General features: G+C 35.6%; 1 protein-coding gene across 1 annotated transcript in view; it reads right to left on the bottom strand.

Moving 5' to 3' along the window:
* Window positions 1-5,937: 5,937 nt before the first annotated feature.
* C1GALT1 (core 1 synthase, glycoprotein-N-acetylgalactosamine 3-beta-galactosyltransferase 1) overlaps window positions 5,938-17,032 on the bottom strand; it is a 36,391-nt gene continuing 25,296 nt past the window's right edge. The window contains exons 4-5 of the mRNA XM_035723239.1: window positions 13,979-14,201; window positions 5,938-6,432 (exon numbers count right to left, since the gene is read on the bottom strand). Coding sequence (XP_035579132.1) covers window positions 14,010-14,201 — 192 coding nt within the window. The 3' untranslated portion in view covers window positions 5,938-6,432; window positions 13,979-14,009. The remainder of the gene's footprint in view (window positions 6,433-13,978; window positions 14,202-17,032) is intronic.

The following is a 17,032-nucleotide window of genomic DNA, read 5'->3' as shown; positions in this document are numbered from 1 at the left end:
TCCATGCTCTCTGCCTTCCTTTTCTGCTCCAGTTGGAGAAAGCTCTCCATTTGTAGAGGCTTCTGTGATTTCACTGGGCCCCTCTGGATAATGCAGGATGATCCCTTTATTATATGTAAACTGTGCTTTATCACAACAGAATCATGGACGTGATACTTCTCATAGTCACAGGTTCTGGGGATTAGGATGGGACATCTTTGGGGAGGGCAACTACTTTAGAAATTCTGCCTACCACAGCTGCCCATCTACTTCCCTGGTTCAAGCACCCCTTTATCCCAGTGGCTCTCACCCATCCTCCAATCTTGCTATCAGCCAGTATTTAGCAATCTGCAGGTGAAAGTGTTAGTACCTGTTAGGTATTTTACTGAAGCTCGATTAGGTATAACTTATTTCCCATATTAGGCAAAAACCAGGATAGGAGTAATGTCAGCTTCACACGTCATATATGCCCTGGGCACGGACATGGAGAATCAGGAGTGTGGCCTGACCTCGAGGGGTTGGAGGCACCAGGCAGTCACGCCTGAGAATTCCCGTTAGACACAAAGTGATAAACAAGAGGAGACAGTTCATTCCAAGGGCCAGGTGAGGGACACTGATAGTAAGCACCACAGGGGTTCAGAGCTAGTTATAAACGGAGACTACTTCAGAGCTGCAGGACCTGGGCAATCTTTCCACGACCATTCCAATCACCCAGCACAGGCAGCCCCTACCTTCCCTGCCTCCTAAACGCAACTGACTTTTTTCAGAAGCCCAAACTGATTCAGAAAATGACTCCTTTGGAGCAAAGCCTACCCACCTCTTAGTTACCCAGAGTATTTTTTAGGAGTCTTAGGCCAAGTATTGTTTTAGCTTGATTTTTAATCGTTAGCTTGGGAAAACTTAAAAGTACTGAAAATCAAAGTGTAAAGAGTGGAGAGAGGAGGAATGTCTGGATAATCTTGAAAAACCAAACCAAAACAAAAAATAAAGGCCTGAAGACAGCAGCCCGAGGTAAGCTTTCATGTCCACGTTTTTACTGTGGTTCTGTAGTGGACACTGTGGGGTATGGTCCAGTCCTTCCTTCAAGTCTGAGGCACCCATCCCTCAGCTGCTGGGAGGGTTGGCAGCTGAGGGCTCTCAGCCAAGTTCCTTTCAGGGAATTACCTTTGGCTGATGAGAGCTACCTTGTGCAAGATCATGCCTCCTCCCTGGGCAGTCCTCATCCAGTGATGGGTAAATTTTGGTGCATGAAGCCCAGGCAGCCTTGCCCCAAGCAGGACAAGAATGAAAGGCCATCCCAGTTTCAGAGTTTCCCTGAGACCAGTGTAAGCCTCTGTTAGGGCCACCTTACAGTTCAATGCCTGCCTCAGCACAAAGCTGTCCCTCTACCTCCCCAGAGGCGTGAATTCCACAGCCACTTCCCGACCACTTTCCTGCATGCTCATCTCAGGCTGGCAGAAGGTTCTAACTAGTCCTATCAACCTTGAGGATGTGTCTGTCTTTATGCCTGCAGAGGGTGTATCTGTGTGTTCTGGTGTTTAGCTTGAGAAATAAAGAATGAGCAAATGATCTAGCAGTTTAAAATATGACCAGAAATTTACTGGATTTTCAAATTTCATCATGAGCTTTAATTTTCTTTTTCAAGTCTCAACTTCATCTGCCAAGAAGAGTTATAAAAGCTAACGACAGAAAAGTGAAAAATTCAGAGAGACAGTAAGTGCATCAAATTCATTTCCTTCTCTGATGCACTAGACACGATTTGGGTGCAGTCAAGACAAGGGGTAGATTGTCAGCCATAGTTAGCTATCCAGGATGTGGTACTTACAAAATAATGGAGCCATTTCAAAGTTCAAATTAGCAACATTTAAGAATATTCCATCATCTTTAGAAAAATGATTCAAGGAAATTATTCTCCCAAAATTCATCTTAGTTCTTCTGTAGGGTCTGCAGTGGGAGGTGGGAACATGGCCTTGAGAGGCAGCCCTGCTGGAAGAGCTACTCCTGAGGACAAGAATGGGCTCTTCTGCAGAGCAGCCAGAGCCCTGACCCATGGACCTCCATTCTGCATCTTTCAGAGTGTTAATTTGGCTGGAACTGACACTGATGCTGAGCTAGTATCTGAAAACTTCCCTAGAGAGAATAACAGTTATCTAAGAATAGGGTAAGGTAGAATCAGTCTGGATGTTAAGACATAGGTCAGATTCATGTGTCTAAATGTCTATTTCATGCCCCAAAGTAGACAATTCTATAAACATTTTCTAGGTCTTCTGATACCTTTGGTTTTTGTGGAAATTGGGATAATTTGCAAAGAGCACTTCTTAACCCAACATTAAAGAGTGAGAGCGCAAAGTGCTCTTAAATGTGGTGGGGAATCAAGAAGGCTCTCTGTGGGTAAGAGGTGCATGAAAGATTCTGGTTTCCTGTGCTATTCATCCTGGGTAAAAATTTGGCTTCAAAAGATATTTAAAAATATAAAATGTACATTTTTAGAGAGAATCATCTGAGGTTAATATTCTTTAGAGTGATAACAATAAATTGCTACATTTTAAGCAAACACGAAACATGAGACTATATAGTATAATTCAAGGCTTCTAAAGTGAGGCTTCACATTGTCTGCATTAGAGTTATCTGGAATGACTTTGAAGATTCAGATTCCTGGGCCCCACTCCTGACCTATGTGGCCTAGGATTCTGCGCTGTAACTAGCGTACTAGGTGATTTCTGGGCACACTGAAATGTAAGAAAAACTGGCGTAATAGGATGATTAGCTTTAGGGCTAGAAAAGTCTTCAAAGATAAATCTAGCCCAAACCCCTTGGACTGTGACCAAGGCACATGGATATGCTACAATATGAAACTTAATGCAAATCTGAGATCCTCTTAGTTGAACAAATACTTATGAATGACCTACTCTCTGCAAATCTCTGGAAGATACAAAGATAAATGAGACATAATTCTTGCTCTCTGTGCATCTAAAATGTCATCTAATTTTCGACTAAATATGTAATTCAACCTTTCCCCAAATCTGTTTTTATTCTTAATATCTCTTCATGTAAGATTGTCTCTTGGATGTCATTTAATATAATGCTCATAAAATTGAACTGGTAATTTTACTTTTTGCTCTCAATTTATCTCCCTACTCTAAGATCAAGACCAGGATAGTGAACAGATGAGTAGGTGAATAGCAGTAATTCCAACCTACCCTATCAGACTGAAATGCTATCAGGCATGTGGCTTTAACATACAAAATCAAAGTTAATATAGTCAAAGGGTCTGTGCTTATTCCCCAAGTGTAGTATGTCACATTACTATCGATTTGTTGGTGTGAGGGTGTCTCAGCCCATTAACTGTTTCAGGGAGTCCTTAGAGATACAACATCAAGGTTCTAACTCCAGCAAGAAAAGCCCGACCTGGAGTGTATTCTATATTTTAAGACTTGACTTTAAAATTTGAGAACTTGCAGCCTTCTATGTTTAACTTTAGAAACTCCTTTAGAGCTGAGACAGTATCTGTTCAGAAGTGCACAGGGTCCAACCCTTATAATTTTACTATCTAGATGAATACCTAGAAGTTTCTCCAAATCTGGCTTTTAATGAATTGAGGTCAGCTAAGCCTGCAGTGTATGGTGTGCTTCTAAGACTCAATGGTGCTGAAGAAATGTAAGCTACTGGCTTAGTACTTGGCTTAAATTTGAGTTCATGGAGCCCTCACTGAAGTATGACTGTTAAGGCATTAAACACAAGTTTATCCTTTAAGATCATGTGGGTTTTGCTCATCCTTGAGTACCTAAAATGAAGAGATTTGATTAGGCTGAATCCTAGTTAGTACAATGTGGGTATTATACACATCACAGGAATCAGAGTAGGCTCCTCTCTCATTTGGCTCTCTGAGGACAATCATTGGCTGACCTCTCTGTGTAACTTCTTCACTTCACTAGGAGGCCAGTCAGCAGGTCAGTGGGGTGCTTGGGTCGATGGTTACACAGACTCGGGATAGCACAGATTTTATGGTTTCTGTAAGGTGAGACACAGATTCATTTTTCCTATTCAAAAGACTACCAAGAAGTGTGATGTTCCTGCCAAAGACGGTATTAAAAAATAAATAAGAAGACAAGAAAATGTAACTGAATACCAAAAGAAGTGACTGATAGAAATAGACCCGCGGTGGTGGTGGTGGTGGTGGTCCAGATAATGGGGGTAGCAGACATATATTCCATAACGTCTATACTTAATATGTTTAAGGATGTAAAAAAAATAAGACTGAGAACATTTGCAGAGATCTGGAAATTATACAATATAACCAAATGGAAATTCTAGAACTGAAATATTTGATAAATGAAACCAAGAACTCAATAGATGGGCTTAATAGTGAGCCAATACTACCAACAAAACTTATCATTACAGAAGTCACTGGGAGACCTCTCTCAAATTCTAATCTCATAAAAAACTTAGTCTCCAAAAGGAAACTTTCTTTGCCCTGGACAGTACACCGGCAGGGCTTTACCTCTGTGAACAGGCATCTGTTGTCTGAGTTTTGCTCTTGAAGCCCTTCATTGCCCATTTTGCTTTCACATATTTGAAGACTGTCGTCAGCTTTGTTACAGTTAAATTAGAGGAGTGTTCCCTAAACACTCAGTTCCCCAGGGGCAAGACTATATTTTTTCCTCTCTGCAACTCTAGGGCCAGCAAACTACCTGGGGGTAAAAACAGTCACTCCTATGCATCCAAGAATTGGGACTTGGAAGAGTAGAAGGAAAATGAAGAAAGGGCTACTGAGAGACTTGGAAAAAACAAGCACTAGGCAAAGGGCTGAACTACACACCACTTAGAAGCTGCTTTTCCTCTCAAGGCAGAAGCCTAGCTCAAGCTTCCCTCTACCTGGCCAGTCCTCCCTTGACAGTGACTCAGAGCGTGATCCTCCTCTCATTACCAAAAGGTATTGTTTCTTCTGTTAGAATCATAAAAAGCGGGAAGTCTGCCAAAGTCCTGACTGGTAGTATGGAGCAGGGGGCTGATCCGTTCCCACTTCTCTTAATGGTAACCCTTCGCCCATCTTACATGTTTAGCAGAGAGCTAAATTTTATTCAGTGGGAAGCAAACTGTGGGATCACAATACATAAGTGAAGTAAAATTACTCTTTAATTACCTGGACTCAAGACTAAAATACTGAAGCAAAAAAAGTGGTGAATCAAATTACTGACCTTTCCTGTGTGCAATCCATGAAGTAGAAAACGGGGTCACTCAAATACTTGTGTTGCCTCAGGTACAGCTCCCGGTACCAACTGCTGAACTAAATGAAAAGTGAGGTCCCTGAAGTTTTGTTCCCTGTTTTGTTAACAAGGGAGAGCAAGTATTCCTAGAAGATAGCTCTGAAGTGTCAAGAACAGTGAAGACTTAATTTAACTGCAATCACCCTTGGCTCTGGAAGCCCCATTGTTACTTGTCAGATTGTCTCTGTCATTATTTCTCATATGAAAAAGGGTGTGCACTGACTGGTTTAGAAGTAGGGTAGTAAGAGATTTGACGTCTGCAGTACCACACCCTGGGATCCTGGGTGTGATTTTGATATATTTAATAAGTCAATGAAATAAATCAAATATTTGCTGACCTTTTGTGTACAAAGCATGGGTGGAATCTTAGGAAAAATTACCTGTGGGAGAGGCGAAAGAAGAAGTAAACAAGACAACTCCTAATTTTAACGTGGTATGTCATGGAGTGAGGCTAATACTTAATTCTTAGGTGTAAGAAGAATAACTTAGGGAGGAAACCACTACCATCCTGTCACATAAGGTGGAGTCTGGAGAAAAACGGGTGTCAAAGGAAACCAACCTACTTTAACTTCTTTAAAAAAATAATCTCACTGATGTAAATAACTGTGCTTTTGGGTCAAGTGCCTGCTTCACATTTTCATATTTCTCTTGCTTCATTTATTTCAGTTTTAGTAGTAACAGAAAGTTTGGGTAATTTTACATCAAAAGTTTTAGATGCAAAGGGGAAAAAAGAAAACCCTTTTAAAGACACCCTGACAAAGTGAGTTTTAAGTAATTCTAGGCAGTAATCTAGAGTTACTAGAGTAAATTTAGAAAATACACTCTAAGTTTAGGATTTATAATGACTACTGAATTAGTAAGACAAATTTCTACTATTTAATATACAGCAAAAATTCTATTAATATTCTTTAATAAGCACTATTTTACATTATTATGAGGTAACTGATTAGCCCTAAATGAAGTCACTGGTGATCTTAAATTAAAACTATGTGCACCCAGTAGTTTTTTGTCTTTCTACCCTCTAAGTAAGTATATTATTAAGAAGACTGGATCTTGATGTGTTTTCAAACTTCAGACTCAGGTTCAATCTCACCATTCAGTTCTGCTTCACTTGTTCTGAGTCATTTGACTTCTGAACACCAGTTTTCCATTTGGTAAATCTGAGGATTTAGTAGCCTAAGAGGGTCTAAAGACAATAAAACATAAAATGAAGGTGTAACCTCGTAAAGATCGAAACTTTCAGATGAGAAAAAAAACACCAAATAGCATGATTACTTTAGAAGCTCAGAAATAGCTAGATACATGTCTAATTTAGGATCATTAAGAAAATATAGGTGATTCAATTATTTCCCTTTTTTTCTGCTTCTGTAACCAGGCAAGTAGGTCTGTAAAAATTATTTAAAACATTTTTTTAAAAGATTTATTTATGGGGCGCCTGGGGTGGCTCAGTTGTTAAGCGTCTGCCTTCGGCTCAGGTCACGATACCAGGGTCCTGGAATCAAGCCCTGCATCGGGCTCCTTGCTCAGCGGGGAGCCTGCTTCTCCCTCCCCCACTCCCCATGCTTGTGTTCTCTCTCTCACTGTGTCTATCTCTGTCAAATAAATAAATAAAATCTTAAATAAAAGATTTGAGAGAGAGTGTGCCCGCACATGCATATGCACATGCATAAGCAGGGGGGAGGGGCAAAAGGAGAGGGTGAGAATCTCAAGCCGACTCCCAGCTGAGCAGGTAGCCGAGGTGGGACTTGATCCCACAACCCCGAGATCATAACCTAAGCCCAAACCAAGAGTCGGAGGCTTAACTGAGCCACCCAGGTGCCCCTGTAAAAATTACTTTTTATAAACAATAAATCATTTTTATATCTTATTAGTCTAAGCACAGTTACCTTCACCTCAGAGAATAAAATCACTTTTTTGAATAAAATTACTTACTATATACACCTAATTAGCATGAAAAAGTTAAGGTTTACTATTTTCATTAAAGAAAAATCCAAGTATTAAGATAACCATACCTTACTACTCCTATATCTCTGATACATACAGCACTAAACAGGGCAAATACATGGAAGATAGCCTTGCAGAGAACTAAAGGAAAGAGTAGATCATTATTCTTTTTCAAACTACTTTCTGGATTTTATCATCAACTTTCTACAGTCTAACAACAAAATGAAGAGAAAGTGAAATTCAACCTAAATGCTACCAGGAGTATAATTCTGGTATTCTAGAAATAGAAAGAGGAAAGACAATGTGGTTTAGAGTTCTATGAAAAAAGATTTGAAGCTAACAAAAGTCAAAACTTCGTGACTTGTTAAGACTAAGACATTGCTACTCAAATTAGTTTTAAGATGGCACATCACCTAGCTGTTCTACAAGTGAGGAAGTACTGTTAATCTGTCACTAGACATTCATTAGAAAACCCAAATAGCTGAAGTCCTAGGACTGAATTTCATAAAAAAAGACAATGAATATTTCATTATTGGGAGAAAAGTGGTTGTATTCTACTGTACTATACAGAGGCAATATACAATACAGAAAGGGTAGAAATGCCCTGCACAAATTTTCAGTCCCGGAAAAAAAAAGAGCTATCAATAACAGAATGAGGAGCACTAGTACAAACACCTGGTGGTTCTTTAGGCAGAAGAAATGATGCAACACAAAGATAGTTTTAAGAACTAAAATAGTTAAAGTTCTAGATAGCAATACTAAATTCAATAATGAGTAACAAACTCATGGCAAAACAGTTTACTTCCATGTCTTACTAATTCTGATAGATTTATCTGGAGAATGTCGATGTTGCTGAACTTCAGTTGTTAAATGTTCATTCAGTCTTAAACACTATAGGAATTTCTATTTGGATAATCTATATCATCAGCATTATTAGATCCGAAGTAAAATATGTTTGAGGTAGAGCCCTTCCCTTTAGTAAGAAGATAAATTAAGCAATAATTCTGTATTCTTTCCAGGATTATACCTTTGGAAAACTTAAAATAGGTAGTCGTAAATATGTATGTATTTAGGTAAATCAGTTTCCTCTCAAATGACTTATCAATTAGCAGTACAACTATATACAATTAATTGGAAAACATGGGGCTATCTGAATAAATTAAATTGTACAACTCCACTACTAAAACAATATGAAGTGGCATTCATTTCCTCCACTTTTCTAAAGCTGGTGAATCCAAACGACAGTGTGTATATATATACATATACACCCATACATGTACATATGCACTAATAAGGAACATATTGGGTGGCATGTTACTGAAAATTGAGGCAGACAGGCTAGACTCAAGGACCTTATGAACAGCTGCAATCATCTGCTTAAGGAAGAGGTAGGTCAATTTTTATTTCTATCTTAAAAGTACCAGACTGATCTAATATCAATAGATAGACCTGAGCTATGGATGAAATATATCTAAAACCACAAAGTTTCTGGCCTATAAAATGCATTTCACTGAGTCTTTACACATGCCCAGAGCATAATTAAGCAAAGGTGGAAGGTTATTATTTTTTTTTTACCCAGTAGGGGCAAAGAACCTCATAAATATAAATAACTTTTGAAGTATATGAGGCTCTATGAGAACAGAAATCCTATAGGTATTGCTCACCACTGTATTTCTAGTAGATACTAGGCATTATTTGAATATTACTTGAATAATCAGTTGAATAAATGAATTCCAGTGTACATGATAGATCAAAATATACCAAGAGATAGAAAAGCATCCCCCACTATGTACACATACACACACTTACCTGGATGACAGTGTTTCTAATTTTTCAAAGGTTATTATTCTAAATCAGAGGTGGAATATTTTGCTGCTTTAAAGACAAATGATATATATTGCAGTAAAAACTACTTAAGCCTATTCAAATTGAGTAACTTTGATGGGAAAATACTTTAATATTTTTGGCAAAATAACCCCAAAACTACCCCTTAGTGTCTCCCATAACTCTTATATCAGTTAAAAATAATCAGATAAAACAGCTTTAAACATGGTAATTTATTTTATGTGGTTGTTTAAATCCATTGTTTAAAAATGTTCAAAAGGCACTTTAAAAACATATTTAAAAATACATCTTTTCTGACTTATTGGTGGACCACTTAAAGTAAGCAAGTCACCACACATTTTTAAACCATTCATAACACTACTACCTTACATAACTTTTAAATTCCAAAACACAAATATTCACTGTGTAATATAACACACTGCTTAGCAGTAAGATTAGTTTCCCTCTAATAAATACTGTATATGGAATATTAATTAGTAGGGCCCTGCAAAGTTATTTAAACTGAACTGATATAAACTAAAAACTAGAGAGGTAAAAGGAGTTGAGACAGAGCACTATTTACTTCTGAAACTAGTTTTAGAGTTGGTTTCTCTAGAGAGAATTTGTAAAGATTTTTTAATCTAATCTGTATTAAAACTTCTATTTCAACTCCAATATATAAATGTAAGTCATATTCTTAAATCAATAGAGGTTACATTTAGCATAAAATAAACCACAGGTTGTCCCCCAGTTTGCTTAAGAATGTTTCTGTCAGCCCTACAATAGAGAAATGAGGCAAATGAGTTTTTTTGGTTTGTTTTTGAGAAAAAGGTGTAGAGGAAATGGAATCCAAATAACTTTAGTTCATTTACTAATTGTATATCTAGAATTTGTTTAAAACTGCAGACTTTTAAGTAGGGCAAATATCCTGAGAGCCAGCAGGCATTATTCTTAGATTTTTTACTTCCAATCTCCTAGGGAAATCTAAAGTTAAACAGGTATAAAATTATTAGTAAGTGATACAAATTCTAATCACTAATTACAGCCAAATTAACCTTGCAAAAGCAGCATTAGGGGTAGTTAGTTGTAAAGAAAATAAAGGGCAACAAATACAAAGAAGAAGAAACTGTCAAAGATAGAATACTCTAATGAACTGAATTAAATGAAGAACAAAAGGATAGACTTGATCTAATCAATAAAGTGAGGCATTTTTTTTTCAAGTCTCAACCTGGAAATACTATAGTTCAATAGGCTCAAGGAAGTGAAAAATTAATACTCAAGAAACAATTATGAAAATAATCAGTTAACAAATTTAATGCTCAAATACAATTACCGTATTTCAAAAAATACTAAAAACTGGCCAGTGATTTATTTTGAATCATCTTACAGTAACAAAAATTCCTCTGAAGTTTAAGGTATTTAAAAACAAATAATTGAACTCTGGGACAAAAATCTGCTTTGTATCATCTATGAACTTCTCACTTGAAATATAAGTCTACTGTTACTGGGAAACATAAAGATAGCAAAAGCTTTATGTTTTGAGACCACACTAAAATAATTTATCCAAATGACAAAGATCTTAATTTAAAAGACGGTAAGTTATCATCATGAAATCTGCTTGTATGTTCTCTACTGAATACTTGGAGAATTTCTTGCTGTATTAGGTCATATAGGACAGTCAACTGATTTTGAAAGTGATGAAATTTTGATAGTATGAATTGGCAGAAAAACATTCTGCATATCATAAAGCAGTATTTTGCTACCTCCATTTAAAGTTTTTTATTAACTGGAAAGTTTTTTTTACAAACAAGTGAGGACACTCATTTAGGTATGCTTTTAATGAATTATGTATTTACTAGTACTTAAACTCTTCCTGCCCCAATTGTTAAATTACTAAACTTGGGAGAATTACATGTTACTGTGGGCCCTGGTATTAGTCAATCTGAAGAAGCTAAAGAATTTTGTCAAAAAATTAATGATCCACGGACCCTTTAACTTATCTTTAAAGTCTCTCGAATTTAATATGATATGATCTTGGAGGACACAGATTTAAAATATGCTTCATCTAAATCTTTTCAAAGATATCCTACTTAAGGGGCAATAAATCTTCAACGCATTCCAACGATCATTTGCATCAGAATCACCCAGGTCTTGGTTCCCAAACTAGAATGAATAGGACCACCTGGAGGGCTTGTTTAAAAGACAGCTGCTAGCCTCTACTCCTGGAGCTTCTGACTCAGAAGGTCTGGGGTGGGGCCCAGGAGAGGTTGCATTTGCAAGTTCCCAGATGATGCAAATACTACTAGTTGGGAACAACAACACTTTGAGAACCACTGACCAAGGGAATCTGGTAAGAATGCATACTAATGGGCCTCATGCTAGAATCAGAATTTCTGGGACTGGAGTCTTGAAATCTGCATTTTAACAAGCTCCCAGGCAAGAGTAGAAGAACCACAATTTGAGAGTCACTATGCCAATCTGGCTGGTTAATTTGTCTATTACTGGCTGATGTATGAGATCACACATGTTATTAAGTAAAAATGGAAAGAAATAGTGCTAAATGACTAACCTCAAGGCTGACATGGTACAAAGAACACACAGGCTTTGAGCATAAATCCTGGCTCTGTTACTTGCTCTGTGACAGTGGAAAAATTATTTTAATTCTCTGAGCCTCAGTTTTCTCGTCTACAATATAGGAAGAACACCCAATTTGTGAAGATTAACACTAATGTACACAGAATATCTAAAGCATACTACGTGGCACACAGTAGGCATTAGATAAAAACTAGCTATTACTTATTATAAGAAATGTATGAAATAAGTCCTTCAATATCTAATTTGATATTGAATTAGAATATCTTAGAATTAAGCAAATTTTTTTCATTCATTTAGAACAAGTATTTACACTCTAAGGTAACAGAATAATAAAACCTTATACTTATTGCTCCATAGTCTGGGCCAGACAAGTATTCTAAAAGTTGTACATATATTCACTCATTTAATCCTCATAAAAATCCTGTGAGGTAGATAGTATTACTGTCCCTTAAGATGAGAAAATTGAGGCACAGAGAGAGATTAAGTAAATTGCTCAAGGTTACAAAACTAGTAAGTGATAGATCAAGAATTTAAACCCAGGCAGTCTGACTCCAGACCCCAGGATTCATCACAATGTTAACTTACTATGAGTAAATTTTAAGGTTTTTAGAAAGTAGTATATATGGACTATAAATAAATTCATATCCACACCAAGGTGAAGAGTTGTTCAAAGAATAGAATGAATGCCTTGAAATTCTGGCAGGTGACAGTGTCATGAAAACAATGAAAGACAATTTAAGGTAAAAACTGGTGTGACTTTTCACTGTGTGGACATAATTACCACTAATTGTCACCAAGATGAACATCCTCTCAACATACCACCCAAAGAGATCATGATTTTGACATGTTTTGGCACAATAAATATAAACTCTTTAGCTAAGCAGCAGATTCAATGGCATGACAACCATGTAAAATTAGCATGATAAACAATGTAAATCATTTGTTAACATTTAAGATAATCTTATAGAAATTCTGCAAAATATTCTTTTATGATATACTCAGATAATATTGCTAAAGAAAACAAAACTTAAAATTTTCTTTCCTTCCAGAAATTCTTTAAATCGAAGGTCACTAAAATTAGAATGAAATATTTATGAATATATTTTTGATGACAGTGTTGAATTGGGTATTCTGCTCTGTTAGAATTATCCACTGGCAAAACCAAACACCAAAAAAACCCCAAACAAACAAACAAAAAACCACCCCAAATAATAAGTCAGCATCAAAATTCAGGCAGTTATGCATGAATTAAGTATTTGGTCTTTTAATACCTGGCATATTTCAGTTTCTTTAAGCACTCTGTTTTTCTAATGTTTTTAGTCAACTCTCGTCAAAATTGTACATTCAAATTATTTTGCCAGTGTAATAGCCACCTCAGAGCCTAAAACTGAATGTCTAAACTTTGCTTTAAACAAGTTATGAAAGGCACAAATTCTCATCTCTCAACAGGATGATAACAAAAGGAACTATAATTATGTAGTTGGAAAGAGTTTTAAATAATCAATTTAAAATGTCACTTAGTAATTCCTGAGAGTGGAACTGATCTAAGAAAAGCATCCCCAAATAGCATTAAATTTACTATTTATTAATTACCCACAATTAACAATGGGTAAATTTGAGAACAAAATATTTTAAAATGCATTTATAGAATGCTATTAATGCTGTGAGTAAATAAATATTAATAATTAAAATTGTATTCAAAGATAAACATATTTAGAAAAGAGACAACGGGGACTCAGTAAAACATTAACTACTAATCAGAACAAAGTATATAATACAGTCAAGGACCATATAATTTCAAAATGTGGTTTTATTAATGCACTTTAGGATAAGTGCCATTCTTATTTTACCTTGTCTGGAAGAAATTACAGTCACAGGAAATTTTCATTAGACAAAACCTACATGTATGAGTGTGTGGGGGGGGGTTTGGTTCATTTATATCATACTGTTCATGTCTTGAGTTTATAAATAACATTAAGCAACACTGTTTCCTTCTAAAATTTTCTTTAAGGCAGATCTATTTAGCATCATCTGTGTTATTAATATGTGCAGTGTAGTTTTAGAAAATTTAAATGTTCTAGTCTCTCAGTGAAAATAATACACGTGGTCAAGAATAGAAAACAAAAATCTCATTTCTAGATCCTCTGCCTGGCCACATTTTAAAAACACAAGTTTTTCATATATATATATATTACTGTATCAAAACACATTTTAACAGACTTCACAGCTCACTTAAAGCTTCAGTTTACAGTCATTCATATGAAAGATTTCTAATATGGAATGTTCATTTAGAAAGAATTCCTCACTGGGATTCCAGTGTTCTGTATCAGAAATGTAGAAGTTCTTCAGTGCAATGCTAGACAGTTTACCTCTTCATTTATGTTTTTCTTTCAAGAGTTCTCATTTTACTTTTGGGTCTTCATTTTTGTATGCTCGACTTATTTCTTTTAGTATATTCTCAGGTAAGGCAGGTTGATATCTGTATAAATAACCATATGGACGAAGATGATAAACGAGGTATTCTAACTCATACATAGTTGTAGGATCAACATAGTGAAAAGAAACTGCAAGATCAGAACAGCAACCAGGACCCTAAAAAAGTAGCAGAAACAGGCATTAAGAAACAGTACATAATTAACATACAATATTCACATACTGATAAAGGAAACATTAATTTTAACAGAATCCAAGCATTAAAGTTGGCAAGGTAAAGCAGAGGCACCTTATTTATTAGACCTGTGGAAGAAACCAGGAGTTTTTAGAGTTCTTAATGATTTAAAACTAAACATGAAAACTGCTAAAATATATTGACCTGAAATAATATTCTTTCATATTCTACAGTGTTTTCACTGAAAAAAATCTTGAGACTTCCTCAAATGAAAGGGGCAGCTAGACAAAGGATGAAGCTCTATTTCCAAGTTTTGCTTTCAAACTTCGTATGTTCTCACTCTAACTTTTTGTGTGGCTCAACTTCACAAAGACACCTTTGGAGCATTCAATGACTACAAAACCCTTGCCCATTATGTGTCTGCAACCTAATACTTCATCTGCACATCAACCCAAAGAGTACAATATTTAAGAGAGGACGTACTGAGTCAAATCTAAGTTTGAATCCAAAGTTTGTCTACTAGGGTCAAATTCCACCTACTAGTGTATGACCTAGGGCAAGTTACTTAATCTCTATAAGCTTCAATTTCCCCATCTGCAAAAGATGGTTACTTAAAGGAGATAATATATGTAAAATGCTTGGAATCAGCTTGGCCTATAGTAAATTCTCAATAAATGTTGACATTATTGACAAAATAATCACATTTAGGTGGTCCTCAGTAAGTAGGTTAAACATTTGTCCAGATATAGATTCCTAACAGAGTTGGTATGAGAACAGGTCTAAAAAAGACAAAAACAAAGTAATAAAAAAAAATACAACAGAAAAAAAAGAACATAACAGAAACAAAACAAAAAACAAAACTGGCCCCAGAATTAAACAGTTCTAAGATTATTTTGGTATCTAGAGAATGTTTCACCCAGGTGACTCCAACAAAACTTCAGACTCTATCTAGAGTCTTTGCAAGGACCCAAGAAGAAAGATATTCTGGCAAGTTCCCAGAGAAGATTCATACTGAACATTTAATAATTCATGTTTGGAAGTAGGTAGCTTACGATGCAGTAAAAATTATCAGGGAATTGTCCACTGTATTTCTCTGGCTTTCTCTCTGAACTTTCCTTTGAAACAAACACTGCATATGTGGGGTTTCTGGACAAACACATAGGCACTAGAAAATTATTTGGTGCCTACTTCTTAACACCTTTAGGCAATGGAAGGATAGGAACAAATCTGAAAAGTAAAATGATAAGTCAACTTGTGATCATCAAATCAGCTCTGTCCAACAGATATATGTGAGCCACATGATGCAGTTCAAAATCTAGTAGCCACATTTAAAAAAAAAAAGGAATTTGAATATATTTCAAATGAGTAAATCCTATTATTCTTTTTTCAATATGCAATCAATATCTTAAAAATTAATGAAATCATTCTTTTTATTTGTGCTAAGTTCTTGAAATCAGGAATGAATTTTATACTGACAGCACATCTCAATTTGGTCCAGCCACATTTCAAGTACTCAACAGTCACACCTGGCTACTGGCTACTATGCTGGCCAGTACATATTAAACTAAAAAGACTAGACCAATAGCAGTGAATTTTAAATTGCTGATCCTCTCTGAAAGCAACTTTATATGACCCTGAAATACTATAATAATATTTTTGGTAAGATTTACTGCATTATGTTTCATTCTATTGCATTATTGTTTTTTTTACTAGATGACGAGGATTCTGTTATTACAATTTATAAGCAATAAAGACAATAAAAGAAAACAGCTATAACTATTAGAAAATAGTTCTTTGCATATAATAATGGCTACCACCTAAACTCAAGAGAGTCAAGTAAAAAATCATCAGATATAGAGAATCCAGGAACAGAGCCAGATTTTAAAGATGCTTTTAAGAAACATCAGCTTTTATATATATACCAGTTAATTACAAAAGAGCCCAAGTAGAATAGTAGTGAAAATATTAAAAACATAAGATACTTAAGAAGAAATAAAATCTGGAGAAAACTATAAAGTTACTAAAAGACCTAAAATAAATTTTAAAAATCCCAAAGATATTCACTGTCCCTAAATTGACAAATTAATACATAAACATAAAGGCATGAGTGTTACCAAAACAATTTGAAAGAAAAAGTAAAGGAATATACACTCTTAGAGTAATAATTTCAAAATTCTGTAAAGCTACAAGGTTTAAGATGATACGGTGCTGAGGCAAAACCAAATAGGATGACAGAATAGAAATGTAATACCAGACACCAATCCTACTACTGCAAGTAACACTACAGTATATGATAAAGGAGATTATTTTAAATCACTACTGAAAATAAGATTTAGTTAAAAAAATGGCACTGGAAAAATCAGTTAACAATTTGGAAAAATCAGGAGTTCTCAACCTTAACCATGTATCAGTAAGTTTCAGATGGGTTATAGTTAATGTAATTAGAACTGAGGAACAGAATAAATCCTATTTGATCATTTCTGACCTATAAAAAAGGCAATTCCACATATAGGGGCATATGTATATATGTGTGTTGGTGTACACGTGTGTGTATATATGTATGTGTGTCTATATACACTATTACATGTAGACTATACACATATACATTTTAAATCCTCTGTATTAAGACTGATTATAAATTCTCTGATGAAAAGTCTATTCCTAGGGAGCTGACTTTAGTCCTAGGGAATAAACTCAATTCTAGGGAAGTGAGAAGGTGGTGTGAAAAGGGAACTGCAGGAAGAGTAAGTTCTAAACAACCAATTTAAGAACATAACTCTTTCATCAGCTTTATATCTCACACACTGACTTGCTA

This window comes from Zalophus californianus, chromosome 12 (genome assembly GCF_009762305.2).
Source record: "Zalophus californianus isolate mZalCal1 chromosome 12, mZalCal1.pri.v2, whole genome shotgun sequence".
NCBI classification, from domain to species: Eukaryota; Metazoa; Chordata; class Mammalia; order Carnivora; family Otariidae; genus Zalophus; species Zalophus californianus.
Note: the sequence above shows the minus strand (reverse complement) of the source record. Positions and strands in the feature narration are given on the sequence as shown.